At 36.9% G+C, this 20,306-nt stretch overlaps 1 protein-coding gene and 1 pseudogene across 2 annotated transcripts; one reads left to right on the top strand and one right to left on the bottom strand.

The window, feature by feature from the left end:
- Positions 1-1,547: 1,547 nt before the first annotated feature.
- Positions 1,548-6,973, bottom strand: LOC103466427 (UDP-glucuronosyltransferase 2C1 pseudogene; annotated as a pseudogene).
- A 98-nt stretch (positions 6,974-7,071) lies between these two features.
- Positions 7,072-20,056, top strand: LOC103466428 (ubiquitin-conjugating enzyme E2 Q2-like). 2 transcript variants are annotated; one of them, XM_008411975.1, is made up of 13 exons: positions 7,072-7,317; positions 12,573-12,677; positions 13,559-13,681; positions 13,762-13,818; positions 13,922-14,071; positions 15,160-15,244; positions 15,332-15,392; positions 15,483-15,573; positions 15,664-15,722; positions 15,805-15,853; positions 15,954-16,049; positions 17,501-17,567; positions 17,650-20,056. In XM_008411975.1, the coding sequence occupies exons 1-13, from the start codon at positions 7,159-7,161 to the stop codon at positions 17,679-17,681; spliced, it is 1,134 nt and encodes a 377-aa protein (XP_008410197.1). In that variant the 5' UTR covers positions 7,072-7,158; the 3' UTR covers positions 17,682-20,056. The 2 variants fall into 2 exon arrangements, with proteins under 2 accessions (XP_008410197.1, XP_008410196.1); XM_008411974.1 differs by having other exon boundaries at positions 13,919-14,071.
- Positions 20,057-20,306: the final 250 nt, after the last annotated feature.

The raw sequence follows: 20,306 nt of genomic DNA, 5'->3' as shown, positions 1-20,306 counted from the left end.
TCATTCAGGATGTGTCGTCTTTGCTCTCCCACTGTGGCTTGCGTTCTGTGGGCTCTGGCAGCGGAAAGTAACCAATCAATGGCTGGTGCATGTTGCGCTAATGTTCTGGTGGTAAAGCGCCACTGCGCTGCGCTCCTTCTCTTCCTCCTCCTGCGAGTGTGTGTGTGCGTGTTTGGATCGGCAGGTAGGAAACTAACGCTCATCTAAGCAATAGTTTGTTAGTTTTATTTAAAATGGTGGCTAATTTTTCCTAGGTTCCCCCCACAGTTGGACCATTGCTGCTCTGTTCTGCTCCGATCTACTCTGCTTTGCTCTGAGTTCGTCTCCCGGACTTCCACACAATCTGTTTTAAAGTTGGACTGCGGCGGCATTATCCGCCTTCATCGAAGCGTGTTTGGGGTGTGGCATCGGCGCACCCATTTCACCTCCTGTTGTGGCGTGACAAGCGGGCCACGCCTGGTCCTGATGTTTTAATTTCCATTGTCTATTGTTGATTGATTTCTATTTCTTTACTCGTTTTGTTTACGGCCCTTTTTGTTCTTTATTTAGTCGGGCTGATATTGTTTTTCTTATTGGGTTTAAGACTGTTATATTGGTTAATTGCTTCTCTTTTGTTGTTTTGCTGTTGCTGAGGTCCGGTGGCGGTGTTGGTGTGGTGACGGTGTCTTCCTCTTCTGCGTGCTGTGATTCTTGAGTTCGGGTTGTCTCACTGCGTCTAGTGTGTTGAAGGGTTTTTTTGGCGGGTGCCAACCCTATAGGGCCCCTCTGGCCGGTTACCTCAGCTACTGCACTTCTATTTTCTTTTGTTTTTTCTTCATTTCTTTTGTTTCATTCTTAAAAGAAACTGGTTTTAAAAAGAATATTTTAAAAAAGAATTTAATAAATGTTTTTTTATATACATTTGAAACTGTCTCAGATGTTTTAAATTAAATGCATAACAGTGTGCCTTAAACCAAAGGAAATATTCCCAGGGTGGCGTTGTTGGGCAACCTATTAAAGCTAAAAGTTCACCAAATCAGTTTCCACCTAGTGTCGCCACACCACATTACATAGAAATAAAAGTGTTCAAGAACACAGGAAAATAAAATGAAGAATATCCTGCATTCTCCTTAGGGGAGAAAGTATGTTCTTTCCTGATCTAAAATAAAGGGGGAAACGTAAAAAGTAAGACTACAATGAGTCTGTCACAGCATAAATGATCAAAATGATTATAAATAAATAATAAACCACAGAATAAAATAAATTGTTTATGGAGTGACCTTGAATAGCTAAATAATCCTGGGTGCCACATAAAATTCATCAATAGCAGACAAAAACATGAGCGACGGGAGTAGCATTATGGATAATGGTGTCTAGAAATGTAACGTATATTAAAATTATTCAAATGTAACAATATTATTCCCTGGTTAGTATGGGTGCCAGAGGACAAAAGAGCAAGAAAAGAGTAGGAAAGTACAGGTTTTTATGTATTTATTTATTTCGAACAGACAGAAAAGACAATCAAGAAAAAAGAAAACAAAATCAAATAGAATGAAACAAAAGAAATAAAAATGTAAAACTAATTATTTTGCCCATGTTGCATGCAAATTTTATATTTTCTGTTCGAAAAGGAGGAGGTAGAAGCTATAATATCTTATAATGTCTTGCCCCTTTCCTAATTGTCAATTTATAATCAATTAACTTTCAGAACATCAAAAAGAGACAACTTGTTTCCATTTTACATGATGTTTAACTATAATATCCCACTTTATGTAGTATTTGGATTGATTTTTTTTGTAAGACGTATAATGGCTGTAAATTTGTTTTGTATGTATTCCCCGAATTTCCGCACAATATGTTAAATGTGGTACAATGAGTGTGTTATAAAGAATAAACAAAGATTTACAGCCCAGAACAAAACTAATTCCTCTTAGAACAGCGTGATCAAAATGTCACAATATTGCTACCTTGATTAAAAGTAATACATAAACAGTGTCATCGAAACAAGTTTTGTGTCTTCAATAAATGTATCCTTTCTGCCATGTGAAGATATAAAAATATATATCTAAAATTCAATTAAGCTCTTTATGCTGGGGGTTCAGTAAAATCACAAATGAGTAAAAATGTCACTTGAGAATCATTTTTATTTTTACATTAGTGATGTTTAATTTTTCTCCCAGTGAAAATCTTCTTCCACAACAACCTAACAACTGAAACCCAGATGATCGTTACAAGCAGAACAGCTGCTAACAAGGCAGTGAAGACATCAACAGAGTTGTAAACAAACCAGGACATTTTATGGGCGTGTGTCTGCAGATGACGGGCCCCTTTGTGTCTGATGACGTACTCGATCCAAAACACAGCCTGATCCAGAGGTTTCACCGGCTGATCTTTGTGCAGCTTAGACAGAGTCTGCATGTTATCTCCATAGGTGGAGTTGTAAATTACTGTCATCAGAGTGTCTTTGAAGCTATGCCTGTTGAGCATGGCGATGTCCACGATGACAGCTGCTCCCTTCGCCTTGACCCTGGATAGATTATCTGGCTGATCAAAGAATAAAGGAAGTCCAATCACCGGAACGCCGTGGTAAATCGCTTCCTGGACGCCGTTGGTGCCTCCATGGGTGATGAATACTCGAGTTTTAGGATGACCTAAGAGGTCATTTTGAGGCAGCCACTTCACTAGCAATGTGTTGTTGCCCAGGTTGTTTGGTTTTTGTCCTACATACCTCCAAATAACCTTCTGAGGCAGCTGGGCAAATGCTGCAGCGATCTCTTCAGAGATATCCTCAGGCAGGTTGCTCACCAAAGTCCCTAGAGTCATTACAACAATCCCGTGATCTCCAGAGCTTTGGACAAACTCCTCCAGATCAGCAGGGAGGGACTTAGAAGGCTTACACTGAAACCCTCCTATGTAGATGACATTGGGCATTGTTGGACGCGGGAATTCAAACACAAAGTCGTTTCTCATGAGCCAGATATCGGCATCGAGGAAAAACGTTGAGTAATCCACATCAGGGCCAAAGAACCGCTGGACGATTGGTTTGTAGGCAGGTTCTGAGATGTACGATAGAGTGAGCTTCCCTACAACGTAACTCAAGACGTTCTTTAATCTCTGAGGGAAAGTCATTTTATCTGTGAGCTCGGTTGCAGTAAAGGGAATGTATGAGAGAGGTGAAGGAGCAATGAGGAAGTGGGCTTCACCCTGGATGGTCCATCGGACATTAAACACCAGAGGAAGTTGTAGCTTGCGCGCCAACATTGCACCTCCACCGATGCCAGGGTCTGTCAGGACCAAGTCATATTTGGCAGCGTCCAAAGACTGCATCAGATCCTCATTCTCAAACATGTGTGTAATTACATCCCCCACTTTCTTATGAAACTGGGAGAACTGGTCTAATAGCACCCACTCCATTTGCATGTGAGTCCAGATGTTGGACCAAAATGATTCAGGTTTTATTTGAAGCCGAATCTCCAGCTGTCGAGATAAGTACACGTCAAAGTTTTCCTCAAATCCCCCACGGCAGGGAAGAGTGACAGAGGTGTAGAGGGGGGACTTTTCCTCGATATACCAGCTATCAGAGGGCCGAAGCACCGTGATCTCGTGGCCCCTGGCATGCAGTTCCTCTATGATCACTTTCATGTTTACCCAGTGGCTTCCGTCCAATGGGAACACCAGAATTTTGCCCCCTGATGCAACTGATAGTTGCACTAAGAGCAACATAAAGGTGAGGAAAGAGGAATGAGGCATCTTCATGCTGATCGCAGAATACCTTCAAAAATAGAGGAAATGAAGTCAGTGAAGGGACATGTTCTCTCTCCTCTCTATGCCTTGGTAGAAATTACCCTTTAAAAAATATCAGTGACTGTGACCTGTATCACTTGTAAAGCTAAATAATATGGCAGAATATCACAATATAAGTTTTTCATATCAGACGTTACATTTCTTCACATAATTATTTTTGAGGAGTTTAAGGCACAGTGGTGAAACCTTACAATTTCTCCACAAGTTACTCAGCAGGTTGTTGCTAGGTAAAAGTTAGTGAGTTGCTAGGTAAAAGTGAGTTGCTAGGTAACCAAAGAGTGAGCGAGTTAGTTGGTGCCATTCATCTTGGCTTAGCTGGCCAAGATGAATGGCTAGATGTGTGTGTTCGACACAGACACGCATCTACAGTTTTTGTTAAAAGTTTCATAAGTTTCATACTGAAAAAAATATCTGTATGTTATTTATATTAAATGTTTTAGTCCTTAAAATACCAAAAACATCCACATAACTTTTGATTTTGGTCTGTCTGATTATGTCATTTTTAAATATTAAATGATTAATCTTTTGATCATTTACTCAGTATTTGAGTAGCCAATTTACCAATTTGCTGTACTTGAGTAATTTCTTGGACGACTACTTTTTATTTTTACTTGAGTAAAGATATGTTGAAGAAATGTTACTCGTACTTGTGTATAATTTTCAGATAGTCTGCCCACTTCTGCTTGGAACCTTCCACATTTTATTACATTACAACACAACTGTGTTTTTTTATTATATGTCATGTGATAGGACACAAGAAAGTAGAAAATAATGGTAAAGAAGAAAAGTGAAATGTTTTTCCAGTTAACAAGTATATTAAGTATATACACTTTGTTGTTCTAATCAAATATAACCCCAGTAAAAATCATTTTAATTTGTGGTTGTAATGTATTTTATTTTAGTTTTTTTACATTCCAGGGATATAAATAAGGTTTTGGATGTTTAAGTTTTACTGACATTTTTGCTGTTCAACCCTACTGTAACTTAACTCGTATTCAAATATTGTAAAGTGAGAATAATAACTGCTCTAACTTTCAACACAAGAACAAATTACACATATGAGACAGTTAAAATAATCCTATTTGAAGGCACACAAACAATTATTTCCATGAACGTGTTTTATGATGCATTGGACTTTAACTCTTGCATAAGATGTGTGCACTAAACCGACGCACGTTTCATGGTAACTTTACTTAGTTTTTTATTTTATTTAATATTCTTACCTGAATCAGGTTTTTATCTTCATGAACAGCAGCTGAAGAGAAAACACTTTGTTCTCCTCCTTGTCTGCCCACACTCTGTTTGTGTGTCTTGTAGTCAAACGTCACATACGCTGTGATAGTTGTGTTATGAAATGTGTACATTGGTCATTGAACTGTCACAGTGGTTCATGTTTTGTTTCACACAGAACACGGAACAGATTAATCTGTGGCGCCTTCTGGTGTCACGTCAGAGCAGCTTCCGGTTAAACTGATCTGATCTGTTGTTACAGTACTTTCAGTTAAACAAGGTTATTAAATATGCTTTTAAAATGTTCATTTATATAAATAATTTGGATTACACAGCATTTTGAGTTATGCTGGAAAAAAATAAGGAAATTATTCTCCAGGTTCCCTCCAAATAAGTATCAATGCTGGTTTTATTTTTATTACTATTATGTATGAGCTATATCATACATAATAGTACTTTTTGTGTTCTGAGCAACAGAGGTGTGAAAAAGTGTTTGCCCCCTTCCTGATTTCCTCATTTTTTGCATGTTTGTCACTTCAGTGTTTCAGAACATCAAACCAGTTTAATAGTCAGTCAAAGACAACAAAAGTAAACACAAAATGTAATTTTTAAATGCAGGTAACCTGCATGGTCTGTGTGAAGAAGTGATTGTCCACTAAACTTAATAAATGGTTGGGCCACCCTTAGCTGTAACAAATTTAATAATTTGCGATAACTTAAAAGATTTTTTTAATATTTTGTTTTACAGAACTATGGAGGAATTTTGGCCCATTAATCATTGCATTTTTGAAAAGAAAGGCCTTTTTATGGTCATGCCACAACATATAAAAGGTACCTGGGTCAGGACTTTGACTAGGCCACTCCAAAAATCTTCATTTTGTTCAGAGGTGGACTTGCCAGTGTGTTTTGGATTAATCAACTTGACGTCACGAACAGATGGCCGGATGTTTTCCTTCAGGATTTTTAGATTGAAAGCAGATTTCATGGTTCCATTTATCACAGCAAGTTGCTGTGATAAGCAGGATCAAGTTTTACTGTTGGTATGATGTTATTTTTCTGAAATGTGGTATTACTTTAATACAAATGCAACAGGACACATACCTTACAAAGGACACATACCTTACAAAGACTTCACTGTTGGTCTTGTCAGTCCGCAGAAAGTTTTGCAAAATGTTTTTCCAAAAGTCTTGAGAATCATAAAGATGTGTCGTGGAAAAATTGAAATGAACCTTAATGTTCTTTTTGCTCAACAGTGGTTTTTGTCTGCCATGCAGGCCATTTTATCCACTCTTCTCCTTATGGTAGAGGCATGAACTCTGACCTGTGCTGAGGCAAGTGAGGCCTGCAGTTCTTTGGATGTTGTTGTGGAGTCTTTTGTGACCTCTTGGATGATTCTGCTTCGCTCTTGGGATAATTTTAGTTGGTTCGGCACTCCTGGGAAGGTTCACCACTGTTCCATGTCTTCACAATTTGTGAATAATAGCTCTCATTGTGATTCACTGCAGTCCCAAACCTCAATTATTTTCTTTCTCATATGTTTCTGAATTTCTTTGGATCTTGGCATAATGTCTAGCTTTTGATTATTTTATGCTATACTTCACTTTGTCAGGCATATCCTATTTTAGTGATGTCTTGACTGACAGCAGGTGTTGTATAGCTCCAAAACTAATTATGTTAATTTTGGGGCCCATAGATTGGGCACCAAATATGACTCCAGCCCAGGGGCCGACATCTTCATAAATCCGGCCCTGCCTAACAGTCATGTTTTTGGACTATGGGAAACATAATATGTCTACATTGGATTAAAACAATAAATAGAACTTCAAGGTTCTATTTATTGCATTTCCCTATTCAATGTTTAATTATTACTATTATTGTTTTTGCTAAGCTGTCATTTTAATAAACACTACTTCTAGAACAGACAGATTATATATGAAATTACCCAAAATTATTTTTTGCTAAAATAATGCGTAAAGTATGTGGGGAAAATGCGCAACTTATTAATGGTTTTCAGTTCAGTCTCCGGCTCTTTGTTGTTGTTCTCACGCTAATATGCGAGATCCGAAGAACCGACTCCACTGCGCGGTCGCATTCCGCCCTGACTTCCCCTCCGCCAGCGGCCTGGTGCTTTGAGATGAACAGAAGATGTCGGTTTCGGGGCTGAAGGCCGAGCTGAAGTTTCTGGAGTCGATTTTTGACCCAAATCACGAGCGGTTTCGAATAATAGACTGGAAACCAGACGAACTAAGCTGCCAATTCAACGTAACAAGAGAGAAGCTGCTGATCATCCACTGCAACATCACGGTGAGTTTGAGGCCAGACTAGCGACCTGACTATCATCTGAAACCGAATCACTCCTCCGAACCAACCGTGTTTACAAACGCAACTGCGAGTTTAATGTTCGCTTTTGTTTCTTTTTTTTTATTTTTTACATTTGACGATATATAATTAAAATATTCAACGCGTTGTAAGAAGGAGATGATACCGTGAAATAGTTGAATTCACTTTTTAAATGCAGAGAATGCTACCAAAACGTTTGGTAGTAACGACGCTGCGGTAGCTTTTTTTTGCTAGCATATTAACTGAAAGTAACGCTAGCTTGCCTGTTAGCCAAAATAACTGCGTTACCACCTCTAATACAACACGTTCCAACTTTATTTTAATATAAATTGATTTAGTTTGATTAATAAACGAGTTGCTTTTGTTATAGAAGCCTCTCACCTTGTAAGAAGATTTTGGAAAACATTTTTAACGAATACGTCGTAACCAGACGTAACGTCCAGAAGCGGTTTAATGGAATGTTGTTTTCTACCTTTCCAGTAAATAGACTGATCCTATTAGCCAACTTTTTGTCACGGCTGTTACTTTAACACCTTAACATTTTACGGAAACGATCAGATGCCACACACACGTTTAATGAATTATTTTCTGGTTGTATTTATTTGAAGACACAAAGAACGTGTCTCCTAGCACGTCACCAGTTATCATATCCCATTTTCCCCTCTATATTTTTATGGCTTTTTAGTCGCTTTCAAACTAAAAGCGCTTAAAATCCCATAAGTGTAGATGACAGGTGTAAGAACTGGATGTCCCCGTTGTCACAGCAGTTGTTTTTGTATGCTTCAGGTAGCACAGATGAAGAAGCTCTCTGACATCCTGACCACATCCTCGTTTCTCTGCACAAATGCGCACACGCAGTTCAGCTTTCACTGGGTTTTTGGGGGGAACACGGTCTTGTTTTGAGATCACAGGTAGTTGATGCGGCTCAATTTTGTGTTTCTGGTGCACATTTGGCTCGTTAAATAACGAGGCTGTTGAAAGGAAAAGGTGGAGCTTTGGTTTGTGTTAGACCAGGTTTGCTGGGAGCTCCCAGAGGTAAATGTTTGCACAATTGCATAACTATTAGTTTCTTACTATAGTTGTTAACAATTAGATGTGTTAGGGACAAAACTATATATATATATATTACATGACATTATTGTTGTTCTTTTTTTAATTAACACAATTGGATGCATAAAACTATATTTGGCAAATTTATTTGTATAGCACATTTTGTGTATCAGCTTTATAACTTTATTTAATTTTGACATTGGTTTAGAATGTCAAAATTTAAACCTAATCAATTTAGCCATACAAAAATAAATACAGAATAAGGAAAAGCCCACATGGATTTTTGGAATAACATTCATTAACACAATTTAGGATCTCAAGTCCATTAAAAATATTTGTTTTATTGTCTCCTATATAAGGAAAAACGTCTTAATGACTAACAAAACATCTTAATGACACTTTGAAATGTTTCCTAATGCTCTAAGATTTAGCATTTATTAGTGTTCACGCAGAGAGTTTGAGTCTGTATTTAAAATTACCTGATATAAATAAAGGCAACTTTATTTATAAGCACTTTTACAACATTAAAACTGACCAAAAGGACTGAAAAAATCATATAAAAACGTCAGAATAAAACGCATAAAAGCTATTACACATTAGCCATTCTGGGTGATGTTTCTGGTTCATACTGATAGGGGTTTTGTTTTAGGTTAAATTAGCTGATTTCAATCTCTTTCTGATTAAGTTGTTTGTTGCTTCCTAGCAGTGAGATCGCTGCCCAAGCAGTTCTCAGGGGTGTTGATTCTGCACAAAGAAATATTACGATAAAAGCTTTACTCTGCATTGTGCAAACCTAATGTTGTTCAAGGCTGTTCGTGTTGAAATTCTCTGATTTTTCTCAATCATTTGAGATGCTCAGGCTATAAAACCGTCAGTGATCTGATCGTTTCTTCAGATCGGTTCCAGTTATGCAGTCAGAAGTGCTTTGGCCACATTATTTAACTCTGAGCCAGAAAAATACGACCAATCTGCCTTTTAAGTCGAACTACTGACATGATTTGATCCCAAACAAGCAGCAAAATGTTTAAGATGTTTCCTTTTTTCTGCTTTATCTGGTAAATGTACGGGATGGTAACAAAACAGAAATGTAACTGTAATATTTTGTGTAATAACTGTGTGAGTTTTGATAACACTGTCATCATATTTACAGCCTGGCAAATCTGCAAGAATACATAATGCAAGGGGGTTTGCAAAAAAGGGTCTGACTCACTGAAGGCTGTTATTATTTCTCTAATTACATGAAATTAAATTGTCACCAAAAATATGAAGACAAGCCCCCAAATTATTAAAAGCTTGCTGCCATTTTCACTGAATTTAATCGTTTTTGTTACAGGAGGCATATTTTGACCTATTTCAGTCTCATGTTTTCCTTTTCCGTTGATCATCGACAGCGCTTAAAACCACAGACATGTAGAACAAACGTGTGCGTAATTGTGAAAACTGTGGGCTGACTTCATGTTTGATGTCAGACTAAATAGATTAAGTTGTACTCAAAACTGAAAAGTAACTTTAAAATCAAGCTCTGAACTTGCAGATTTTGCAGACGTCTTTTGTATTTAAATCTAAATGTATTATGCCCTAAGTGCAGCATTAATTATCTTCATCTGTAATTTGATCATTTAACAGGCCTTGTTTGAAATATTTAAGCTGTAAAACTTTAACAATTTAAGGTTATTTAGTCATTGTACTGCCACAGGGGTGTCCAAAGTGTGGGCTGTGGGCCATTTGTGGCCCTTTAAATTATTTTTTAAAAGTCCTGACTGAAAGTTAAGAATGGCAACAAAACATTTTTGAATTGTCAGTTTTTCTTTTTATGAAAAATGTTTGAGCCAATCAGAAAAAAAAATGAATTACAATATACAGTTCTAGTTATACATATACAGCTATAAATACACTTAGCAATACTGATGAAATGATGCATAAAAAATACATTTAAAAAAATTACAGTGGACCAGTTCAAGCCCTTTTTTCCCTGCTTCATGAACTAAAGGAAAAAGAAAATTAAATTAAAATAAAGCTAGAAAACAAACCCATCCCAGCTCCTCAATGTCAACCCCCCAAAAACCCTAGATATTTATACCCATATTCATAATCAATGCAGAAAATCTAATTACAGGCATCGTCAGCGGGGAAAAACCTCCGTTTGAAAAAATAGGAAAGAAAACATTCGTTGTTTTTGCTTTTAACAAGACAACAGTCTGATGCCCTTTTTATGTTGTGGATCATTAATGATATTCAGATTTTACTAAAAAAGTTATTATTGAAAATGTAAAAGAAAAGGTTTAAATTTAGTGAATTTTGTGACCAGCCAGTAGTTTTGATTTGCCAGTTTTAGTAAAAATTTGGTCACCACTGTGTTACAATGTGGATTCACACAGTTTAATTCCATCAGTTCTTTGAAACATTTGAGTTTTCAATTCTCCTCAAACCATGTCGTCTTTTTAAAACGCGTCGGTCGGTCAGTTTCCTGACACAAAGCATTCAGGCTGACTCAAGATGAAACTCCGAACAAATAAAACCTCGACGCAGCTGCTGCTGTTTCTCCACATCATTCTGGTGTTTTGTTAAAAAATAACAGAACTTTTAAGGTTTATTAAAAGGCATATTTCAGATCAGAGTCTATTTTTAACTCTTGTAGCTCTGCAGTTTTTATCTATATTTAATCTGGATTAGACGTATAAATCGACTTCGTTCGTAACTGATGCTGCGTTGTTTCAGTGACGTCTTCACATTCAGCCTGAAGCTTTTTCTCGCCCAGCGTAAACAGAAGTTTGCTGAAACTACAGATCTAATTGCAGCTTCGGAGCCTCTTGTCATTCATGCTGGAGGTGTTATTTCTCTACCTCACACTGAGGCCGAATCATCGCGTTCAGTGGGCGGCTATGTGGGCTGGAACATTTGGTTTGAAATAAACCTTGACTAGTTTTATGTAAATGTCACCATCTTTACTTCAAACCACAATTTTGGTCCCTGAAAAGCACACAATAAAATTTAAACTGGACACTTAATCCTTAAAGAAAATCTAATAACAAAACAAAAAAGAACAGTTTATACACTATTTTATATCTGTATGATATCCACATTCAAAGTCAATATAATTTAAGACTGTAACGAAACAGTTTGAAAAATCCCCTGGCATTAGCTTCATTAGCATAAATAACCCAATAATAGCCTAACATAATGTCCTGCTATGCTGTGCAGAGACTCAACTAGTGCAACTTCTAAACCATTACTGGGTTTTTATTTGTAGTCAAAAGTCTAATTTTCTAATTCTAAAGTGTGGAAAAGAACAAAAACGACCCCTGAAGTTATAATTCTAACAAAATTAAGAGTGAAGACATGATATGCTTTGTTTCCGTTGATTATGACTCTGATTTGGGCAAAAAATGGGACAGATTATTTATTAGAACTTAGAGAAATCATGCTTGGAGGTTTTATTTTTCAGTGATTATTAGTTGCATTTTTAAGAATGCAACTAATAATTATTTTGGTAATCTGCTATCTTCTTTTTCTATCTGATGATTTCTGCTCTTTCGGTTTATTTCGTTATTTTACTGTTGTGTCTATGATTATTATTACATATTATTATTATTATGAATTGATTAATTTATCCATTATTATGTCTAATTTGATTTAAAAATGACACCAACTGCATATTTTTCAAAATTAGGTTTTTCATACAATCTTAGAAATGCATTAAACTGGATAATAAAACTTTCCAGTTTGGTGTTTTGGTCTCTATTAGCCCTTTTTTAGAAGGACAGTTTGTTTACATAGACTTCATAATTCATTTTATTTGTCGTGTAGTTTATTTATTTTGTATATTTAAAATGTCTTCCAGTTCCAGTGCTAAATGTTCATTAGAATTTAAAATTTATTGATGAGAATGCGCTTTTGCATTGTGGTCCCAGTTCCATTATGTTGCTTTAAAATTGTCTTAAAACAACAACATTAAAACAATAACTTCAGGGACAATTTATCGTCCAGCAATGTTTAGTTTAACAGCACAAGAATAAACTATTAATATTTCCAATGCCTGCATGAAATGTCCAACAGCAGATGACATTTTTAAACCTGAAAACTCTGGAATGAAACGGCCAAAATCGTAAAATTCGCGTCAATGAATTTACAACAGCCTCTAAATTTGTCCCTTATTGCCTCTCTTACAGGAATCATACCCCTCAACGCCCCCGATATGGTTTGTTGACTCTGATGATCCCAGCCTGGCTGAAGTATTGGAGCGCCTGGAGGATGTTAGGAAAGGCAGCACTTTGGTACGTTGCCTCCTATCAGAGGCAAAATGAATCTCACATTTTCATTTGCAGTTTGGTGTTTATTCTGTGTTAAGGCACTAAGAGCACAGCTTAGAGGGGTGGTATTATGTAAAATTAACTTTTTTGAGCTTTATATCATGTTATAATGGTATTCCCTCATCAAACACATACCTGGAGTGATGCCTTGATTTTTCATGCATGTTTGAGAAATTCTTTGATCTCCATGGCAACCATTTAGCTGTGCAAAATGCCTGGATGGACCTAGCCCCGCCTTTGAGGTGCAGCTCCTCCTCTGAGCTGCAGTTTCCAAGCGTCAGAGTTTTCACCTTAGAGAGGACTCCTCCCCCAGGACTCCCCACTCAGCTTCTTCAGACTAGCCAGCAGCAATTGGCAAACACCTGGTTGAACTGCGCACCTGCTGAGATCATTATAGGAGCTACTTCTCAGTGAAATGCTGGTGAAAACACTGTTAACACTGTTAAAGGGTTAGTAGAGGAGCAATGTAATGACTTCCTGAAGGTGGAGTTTCAGAAAGAACATGCGTTTCTTAAAGAGGCAGAGGCCCAATTATCATTTATTTATTAAATTACGAAGTAAATTTTCTTTTAAGTGATATTTGATATACATCATTTTTATAACAACTGAAGTTAACATAGTTACTTTATTCTGCCATAAAATGGCACTGTGGGCCACAGTACTGCCCCTTTAATGGGATCTTGAAATGTTTTTATTAACAAATGTTCCTATGTATCTTCCCAATTTAAACACTGGTTATTTATAAAGTCCCTTAAGACAACCTTTGTTGTGAATTGGCGCTATAAAAATATGATTTCAATTATTTTCCTTGTATTAACACCCTGTTATCTTTTTGTCCTTTCCAGCTTCTTCAGCAACTGAAGCGGCTTATTTGTGATCTCTGTCGGCTTTACAATCTGCCACAACATCCAGATGTGGAAATGCTGGACCAGCCTCTACCTGCTTGCCCGATTACACAAGAGCGCAAGGTGGGCTCAGAAAACGAGAGCCGTGTTTGTCAGAATCAGAAATTCGGTTCGTTAACGCGCATTATTTTACTCTACGACAGCATGGGCCAACAGATGAGGTGACATCTGAAGAGGAAGAGGAGGAGGAAATGGGAGAGGTTCCTATAAACACTTCTGATCAACTTTGCATTATGAGACGCTGTCTTACCCAGTTAATTTAATTTTCTAACTTGGTTTCAATGCTGTAATCCGTCGCAGCAGGACATAGATCTGGACCAAGACCTGGACCATTACGACATGAAAGAAGAGGAACCCCCAGAGGGCAAAAAGTCGGAAGACGACGGGATAGAGAAAGAAAACCTGGCCATCTTGGAAAAAATACGTAAAAATCAGAGACAAGATCACTTGAATGTAAGTTCCTCGTCTGTTATTGTTACTTTATCATAAACAAACCAGTAACTGGCTAAATGTTGTACTCAGTTACATTTACTGAATAACTTTTTGAAAAAAATGTACGCTGTACTTGAGTAATCTTATTATGAATTATCGCTACTCCTACTTGACCAAAATTTCTGGATTCTCTACCCAATGTGGAGAATAATTAAGTTTTAACCTAAAATTTACCAGGCAAACAACTGCAATTCCTGTTAAAGTTTTAAAATGAAAGAATTTTCTCTTTCACCTGATTTTGTAGGACTGGACAATAGGGCTTAAAACTTATCACAATATAAGCGTTGCATACCAGTCAACAGCGATAATTATTGATGAGGTTTTTTTTTATTATTATATTAAAATATAGGAATTATTACCTGTACTATACTATACTTTAATATATAGATGTGAGATTTTCCAGTTTTATCCACAGTTTTCACTCCACACCGTTGTTTATTTTTCAGCAGTTATGAAGCACAGTGCCAAAAAACGTTAAACTGCTGCTGTGGCAGTTACTCAGCAGGTTGTTGCTAGGCAACCACAGAATGAATGAGTTGCTAGGCAACCAAAGAGCGAGTTAGCTGGTTAATGCCACCAACCCTGTTAATCTGAAACAGAGTCCTGTGAAAATACAGAATATTTTTACAAAAGGTGTCTGTTGATATTGATCATATGTTTATCTCAATAGATGTTATTGATTTATTGTCCAGCCTCATTTGTAATTGTGTTAATTATATGAATTCTTTTAAATTTGGTCTCTAAAAGCTGTATATTTTGATCAGTCTGATGATGTAATTTTTAAGTATTAAATGAAGTTACTCTGTACTTAAGTCGCCCTTTTCCCACTTTTTTACTCTACCTTGAGTAATTGCTTGTACTTCAGTAAAAACATGTTGAAGTGGTTCTACTCTTACTTGAGTACAGTTTCTGAGTGAGTACTCTTCTCACCTCCAATAATAACTCTCATTGTACTCAGACATGGTAATCTCCTTTCTGGAGTTGATATCTAAGAACTGTGTACCTGTCTGTTTTGAAACCCTTTAATTAGCTACTTAATTAAATTGCAGGGTGCCGTTTCTGGTTCAGTTCAAGCCTCGGATCGCTTAATGAAGGAACTCAGGGAGATCTACAGGTCGCAGAGTTACAAGACCGGTAAACACGCCCATCGTTCACTCACTGTAACTTTTATTCTAACGCTTTGAAGAAAGTGAATTAACTTTTTTCCTGCCAATTTCTCAGGTATTTATTCAGTCGAACTAGTCAATGACAGCCTTTATGAATGGCATGTCAAGTTAAGGAAGTAAGTTCTACCTTTGGCTTGTTTTTTTAAACTGATCTGCCTCTGATAAGCTTCTCTAATCTGCTGGATCTGACTTGTGCTTCTGTTCAGGGTAGATCCAGATAGTCCATTGCATAGCGACTTGCAGGTTTTAAAAGAAAAGGAAGGAGTGGACTTCATTCTGCTCAATTTCTCTTATAAAGTGAGTCAGGAGGAAACATTTGTATTTTCTTAGTGGGTGAAGGGTGGAAATGATTTCTCAAAACTGACCTTTTTCTCTGCTGCCTGACAGGATAATTTTCCTTTTGACCCTCCTTTTGTACGGGTTGTCTCTCCTGTGCTTTCTGGAGGGTAAGTTTGCTGTTATAGTTATGCTGTTCATATCTTTACAAAGTATTCATTAATTAAAAACATGGATGATGTTTGTTTTCAGCTATGTTCTAGGAGGAGGAGCGTTGTGCATGGAACTTCTCACAAAACAGGTATGTTCACAAGTCTCTTACAGTGTTTATGAGTTTCATCTCTGGTGGTTGGAGAGCTGTATTCATTTAGTGATGTGTGTGTGTGTGTGTGTGTTTTCAGGGCTGGAGCAGTGCCTATTCAATAGAATCTGTTATTATGCAGATAAATGCAACTCTGGTTAAAGGCAAAGCCAGAGTGCAGTTTGGAGCCAATAAGGTATGGTGTCATCATGAGTCAGTGCCCTAAAAACTAAGCTTTGGACTTTCAAGTTGTTCATCTTTAAACAGTCAGGATTTAATTCAATTTATTTATATTGCATATATTCACATTAAACCTAGTTATCAAACAATGCCTGGTTGTCTCTTAAAGAAACCCAGAGCCCAACAGAACGCCAGACCAGATGTAGCTTCTATGGAGAGGAAATTGTACAGCTAAGAGTTCAAATAACAGCAAATAATGCAGGTTGGAGAGTAGTAGAAGAAATTAGCAGAGCGAGGAAATGTGGTCGGTTTGTTCTCCAGCAGCAGCCAAACATTCAAAACCTCATTCAAACATAACCTGGCTTTTGTAAAAGCAAATATCTTACCCACATTGTTTTAAAAAAAAATAAAAATACCGTACACAGGATCGGCTTTAGAAAGGTTTCCATCCACATGAATCCACAGAAATCTGCAGCTGAGAGTTGTTTTAAACATGCCAAACCCATAGGGGGCAGTGTAGCTGAAACCTATGTCAGCCAATCAGATGGCTCCAGAACAACCACAACTTCCAGTTAGAAGTCAAACATGGCGACAAGAGGGTCACAGGTGTGGACAGAGAAATTAGTTTAAATATTTTAAACAGCATATTAACATATGAAATTAATGAACCACAGCACAATGTCTGTTGGAATCATGTTGAAGCTGTTATGGATTTTTATCAAATCTTCACTTTTGTTTGGAGTTTTTATTAGAGACGGACAATATGGCTGAAAAACATATCACAACATAAGTGTTTCATATTGGTTCATATAAATTTGATTTGTTTTATTTTATTTTAATATCTGAAATGCTGCCAAGCTGGTGGTGTGTGTGACCTTTCTGGTTTTATCCTCAGTTTTTGCTCCACTACGTTTTCTTTTTAAGCAACTGAAACTGCTGCTCCGCAAATTACTGAACTGGTTGTGCCAGGTAACCAAAGAGTGAGTGAGTTGCTAGGTAACCAAAGAGTGAGTGAGTTGCTAGGTAACCAAAGAGTGAGTGAGTTGATTCCACCAACTTGGCTTAACTCGCTATGAAATCTGATGAAATCTTTCCTCTAAAGCCTACATCCCCCAGAATGCCGTGTGGTTCTGGATCTGATCTCAGTGAAATTATTGATCAGATGTATTATCTATTGATACTGATCACGTCGTTATTTCAAAATATATTGTTACTGATTTATTGTCCTGCCGTAGTTTTTATAAATAAGACTTGATGATTTTTCTCAAGCCAAAACGCATATAAATATATTAGTTTTTCCAGATGTCTGGTTATGTTTGGACTAAGCCTAAAACAAGGTGGTTTGATTTTCCTCCTAATTCACGATGATGCATTGATTTTAGTTTGTCTACCACAGAAAACAACAATCAGTTTACAGAAAGCAGGATGAATATTTAGGAGTTTTAATTTTTGCCATTTGTGTTTTAGAACCAGTACAATCTTGCCAGAGCACAACAGTCGTACAAATCCCTGGTGCAGATTCATGAAAAGAACGGTATGTTAAAAATAATTAGAGTCTTGATTAGTTTTTATAAACATCCACCTCCAATCTTTTCTTTTGTTTGTTGTTGTTCCAGGCTGGTACACGCCACCTAAAGAGGACGGATAAGAGCTGCTGCCACCACTATGCACTGGGAACACGTCAGCTTGTTTTATTCAGAATATTTTCCCTCTCTGACTTACTGGGAATATATCATCTTTCTCACAGAAACCATCTCGCTGCCTCATTTGATAAGTATTCTCCTGGAAAAACTAAACTCTGGTTTGGTTCCCCTCTCTCCTCCCCTCGGAGCTTCAGTGAGGAGGAGAAGGTGACGGCAACGCTCGTCCCGTTTTCTAAATGTTCTCTTGTTTTGGGGAGGAAAAAAAAAAAAGATTTTTCTTCCTTTAGATGTGAGGAAATACTTTTTCTTTAGCTGCTTTGGCGAAGTGGAGCCCCACAGTCAGTTTCCCTCTTGTCTAAATGACGTTTTTCTTCTTTTTTTTTAAAAAAAGATCAAAACCGAAGCTCTTGAAGTGGCACCTCATTGCACCAGTTTTTAAATTAACTGTGATTTGATTTAATTTTTATGTTTTTCTTTTCTTTTGGAAATTAACAGGTACATAAAATGCATATATTGTTTTTAGACATTGTTTGAAAACTTTATTTTTTTTGTTATTTGAGCATCCTAGACAATAAAAGATGTTGGGAGCGTATCTTAAAGCCGAGAAGAACTGCTCCTCTTTTCAAAATGTGTGAAGTGTAGAATAAAAAAAGCTTCAGTGTTTCTGACCGAAGATCAGCCGAATGGGAAGATTACATGTGATGACAAGATATTTTACATTCTGCCTTGTTTCTGTGGACGTTTCATCTTTTCAGCTCAGAATTGGCAGCATGTCGTTTTCATTCGCATCTTTTTCTTTGAGCTGGAATCGGCTCTGCGTAGAAAACTGAAGACTTTTGTTGTTTTGTTGTTTTTTTTTGTGTTTTTTTTCCCCCAACAAAGTGTGGCTATTAAATGAGTCCACTCTTAATTCAGTTCAAAGTTAACCAAAACATTGTAATCTCTTTCTTTTCACTCTTCTGCACTCAGAAGAGTGAAAAGAAACAGAAAGTTCCTCCCTAAATAACTAAATAAGCTATTTTAGATCAATTTCTGCCTAAATATTCACAGTAAATATTATTCACATGTCCTGGTGGTGTTTGACTTATTTGTTGTTGGTAAAAGTGGAAAGTGGGCATTAAATGCTTAAATCTGACATTTAATCACAGAAACCTTGAATTATCCTCTACTTAAACATATTGTAGCTCTTATTGCTGTTTGAGCCTGTTGGCTTTTATACAGTCCAACAGATTGTGCCCAGATTAAACCATAAAAACTCAAACTGAACTTACTTCAAATGCACTAAACGTCTTCAGAAATGAAAAACAAATTGAACCATTTATTGCCAGTTTCCTCTGATCCTTTTATCACTTTCTCTATTAAAACCTCTTGGTTTCCTGTTTAATAGCCACACCTTGTCAGCTTTTCTGTTTCCAGAAGCGTTTTGTCTCCAGAATGTTACATAAATGTGTTTTTTTTTGTATGTTACAGTTAGAGAGGGGTTGGTAATCTGACGTAAATCTAAAAATCCTGATGAAATTCAAACATTTTGCCCTCCTGTAACACACTGAACTCAATCTGATGGTTCTCTTGCAGTTTATTTGCTAACACTGTCTGCAAAAGTAAGTCTTAAAGGCAACTCAGGTAACCAGCGACTCTTGCGCGAAGGTTCGTGCATATTTGTGTCGAGTTATCTGGTTTTCTGGCTGAACAAAAAGAAACTAAATATTTTTAGAAAAACTTTTATTTTCGTCTTTAATTCAGTTGAAGACGCTGACGGAGGGAGCGTGGGGATTTCTGTAGCATGACGTACCTCTTCTTCGATATCCACTGTAATATTTGCTTTGTTTACTCCCAGTTTTGGTGTGCAATCAAATGTTTCCAGGTCGTTTGCATAGCTGGTCTTGGAGAAGCGCTATAGGAACACGCGAGGTTCATATTTTCAGGTCGGAGAGACGAAAGAAAATAAAAAATCTCGCTCCATATTCTGTTGTTGCATTTGTTTGGGGGAGAGTTTCTCACCAGGATTTTCACGCCGTGGATCTTTTTGGCATTTTTACCAACAACTTTAGCTGCAAAGTCTTCATTCGTCTGGGAGAATGCCTCCTAAAAAAAAAAAAAAAAAAAGCCGAAACGCTGATCACAGATGTTACAGGAGGCTGACGGATAGGAAGTGATCACGTCTCCAAGCTTCCCGATCTGGACTGTGTCGGAAACATCCGTTTTCTCTCGATTATCGTTGAATTTTGAATTTGTTTGAATCACCAACAGAGACGATTGAATCTTGCTTTTGGCTCGCCCCACTTTCTGTTCATTTTTCAGTTTCCATTTGAAGATATTTTGACCATGTACAGCAATTTGTAAACTTGCATCAAGTTTATGAATAAAGAATTTTAAAATATTTGATGTTTTCTGTTTTTAAAATTTGAGTCTTGATAAATTAGAACTGCATTTAATAAAAAACTATATATGCATATATCCAGATAGCTAAGCATCAATACATTTTCAGATTTTAAGTAATTATTTTAGCCTGAATGAAAAAACCTAAGTTTAGTTTGATTCTCTGTCTGCATTTGTTTGATCATTTAAAACATAAAAGGGGTAAATACTTTTTTCCACAGAACTATAACTGTTTTAAATGCACATGACAA

The sequence above is a fragment of the Poecilia reticulata genome, linkage group LG6 (assembly GCF_000633615.1).
Source record: "Poecilia reticulata strain Guanapo linkage group LG6, Guppy_female_1.0+MT, whole genome shotgun sequence".
Classification (NCBI taxonomy): domain Eukaryota; kingdom Metazoa; phylum Chordata; class Actinopteri; order Cyprinodontiformes; family Poeciliidae; genus Poecilia; species Poecilia reticulata.
Note: the sequence above shows the minus strand (reverse complement) of the source record. Positions and strands in the feature narration are given on the sequence as shown.

Excerpts from the sequence above, each read along its gene's own strand:
- LOC103466428 (XM_008411974.1), top strand. The coding sequence starts at position 7,159 with ATGTCGGTTTCGGGGCTGAAGGCCGAGCTGAAGTTTCTGGAGTCGATT. Across the intron at positions 12,678-13,558 it reads TTAGGAAAGGCAGCACTTTG|CTTCTTCAGCAACTGAAGCG; the intron begins GTACGTTGCCTC and ends TGTCCTTTCCAG. Across the intron at positions 15,245-15,331 it reads GTCGCAGAGTTACAAGACCG|GTATTTATTCAGTCGAACTA; the intron begins GTAAACACGCCC and ends CCAATTTCTCAG.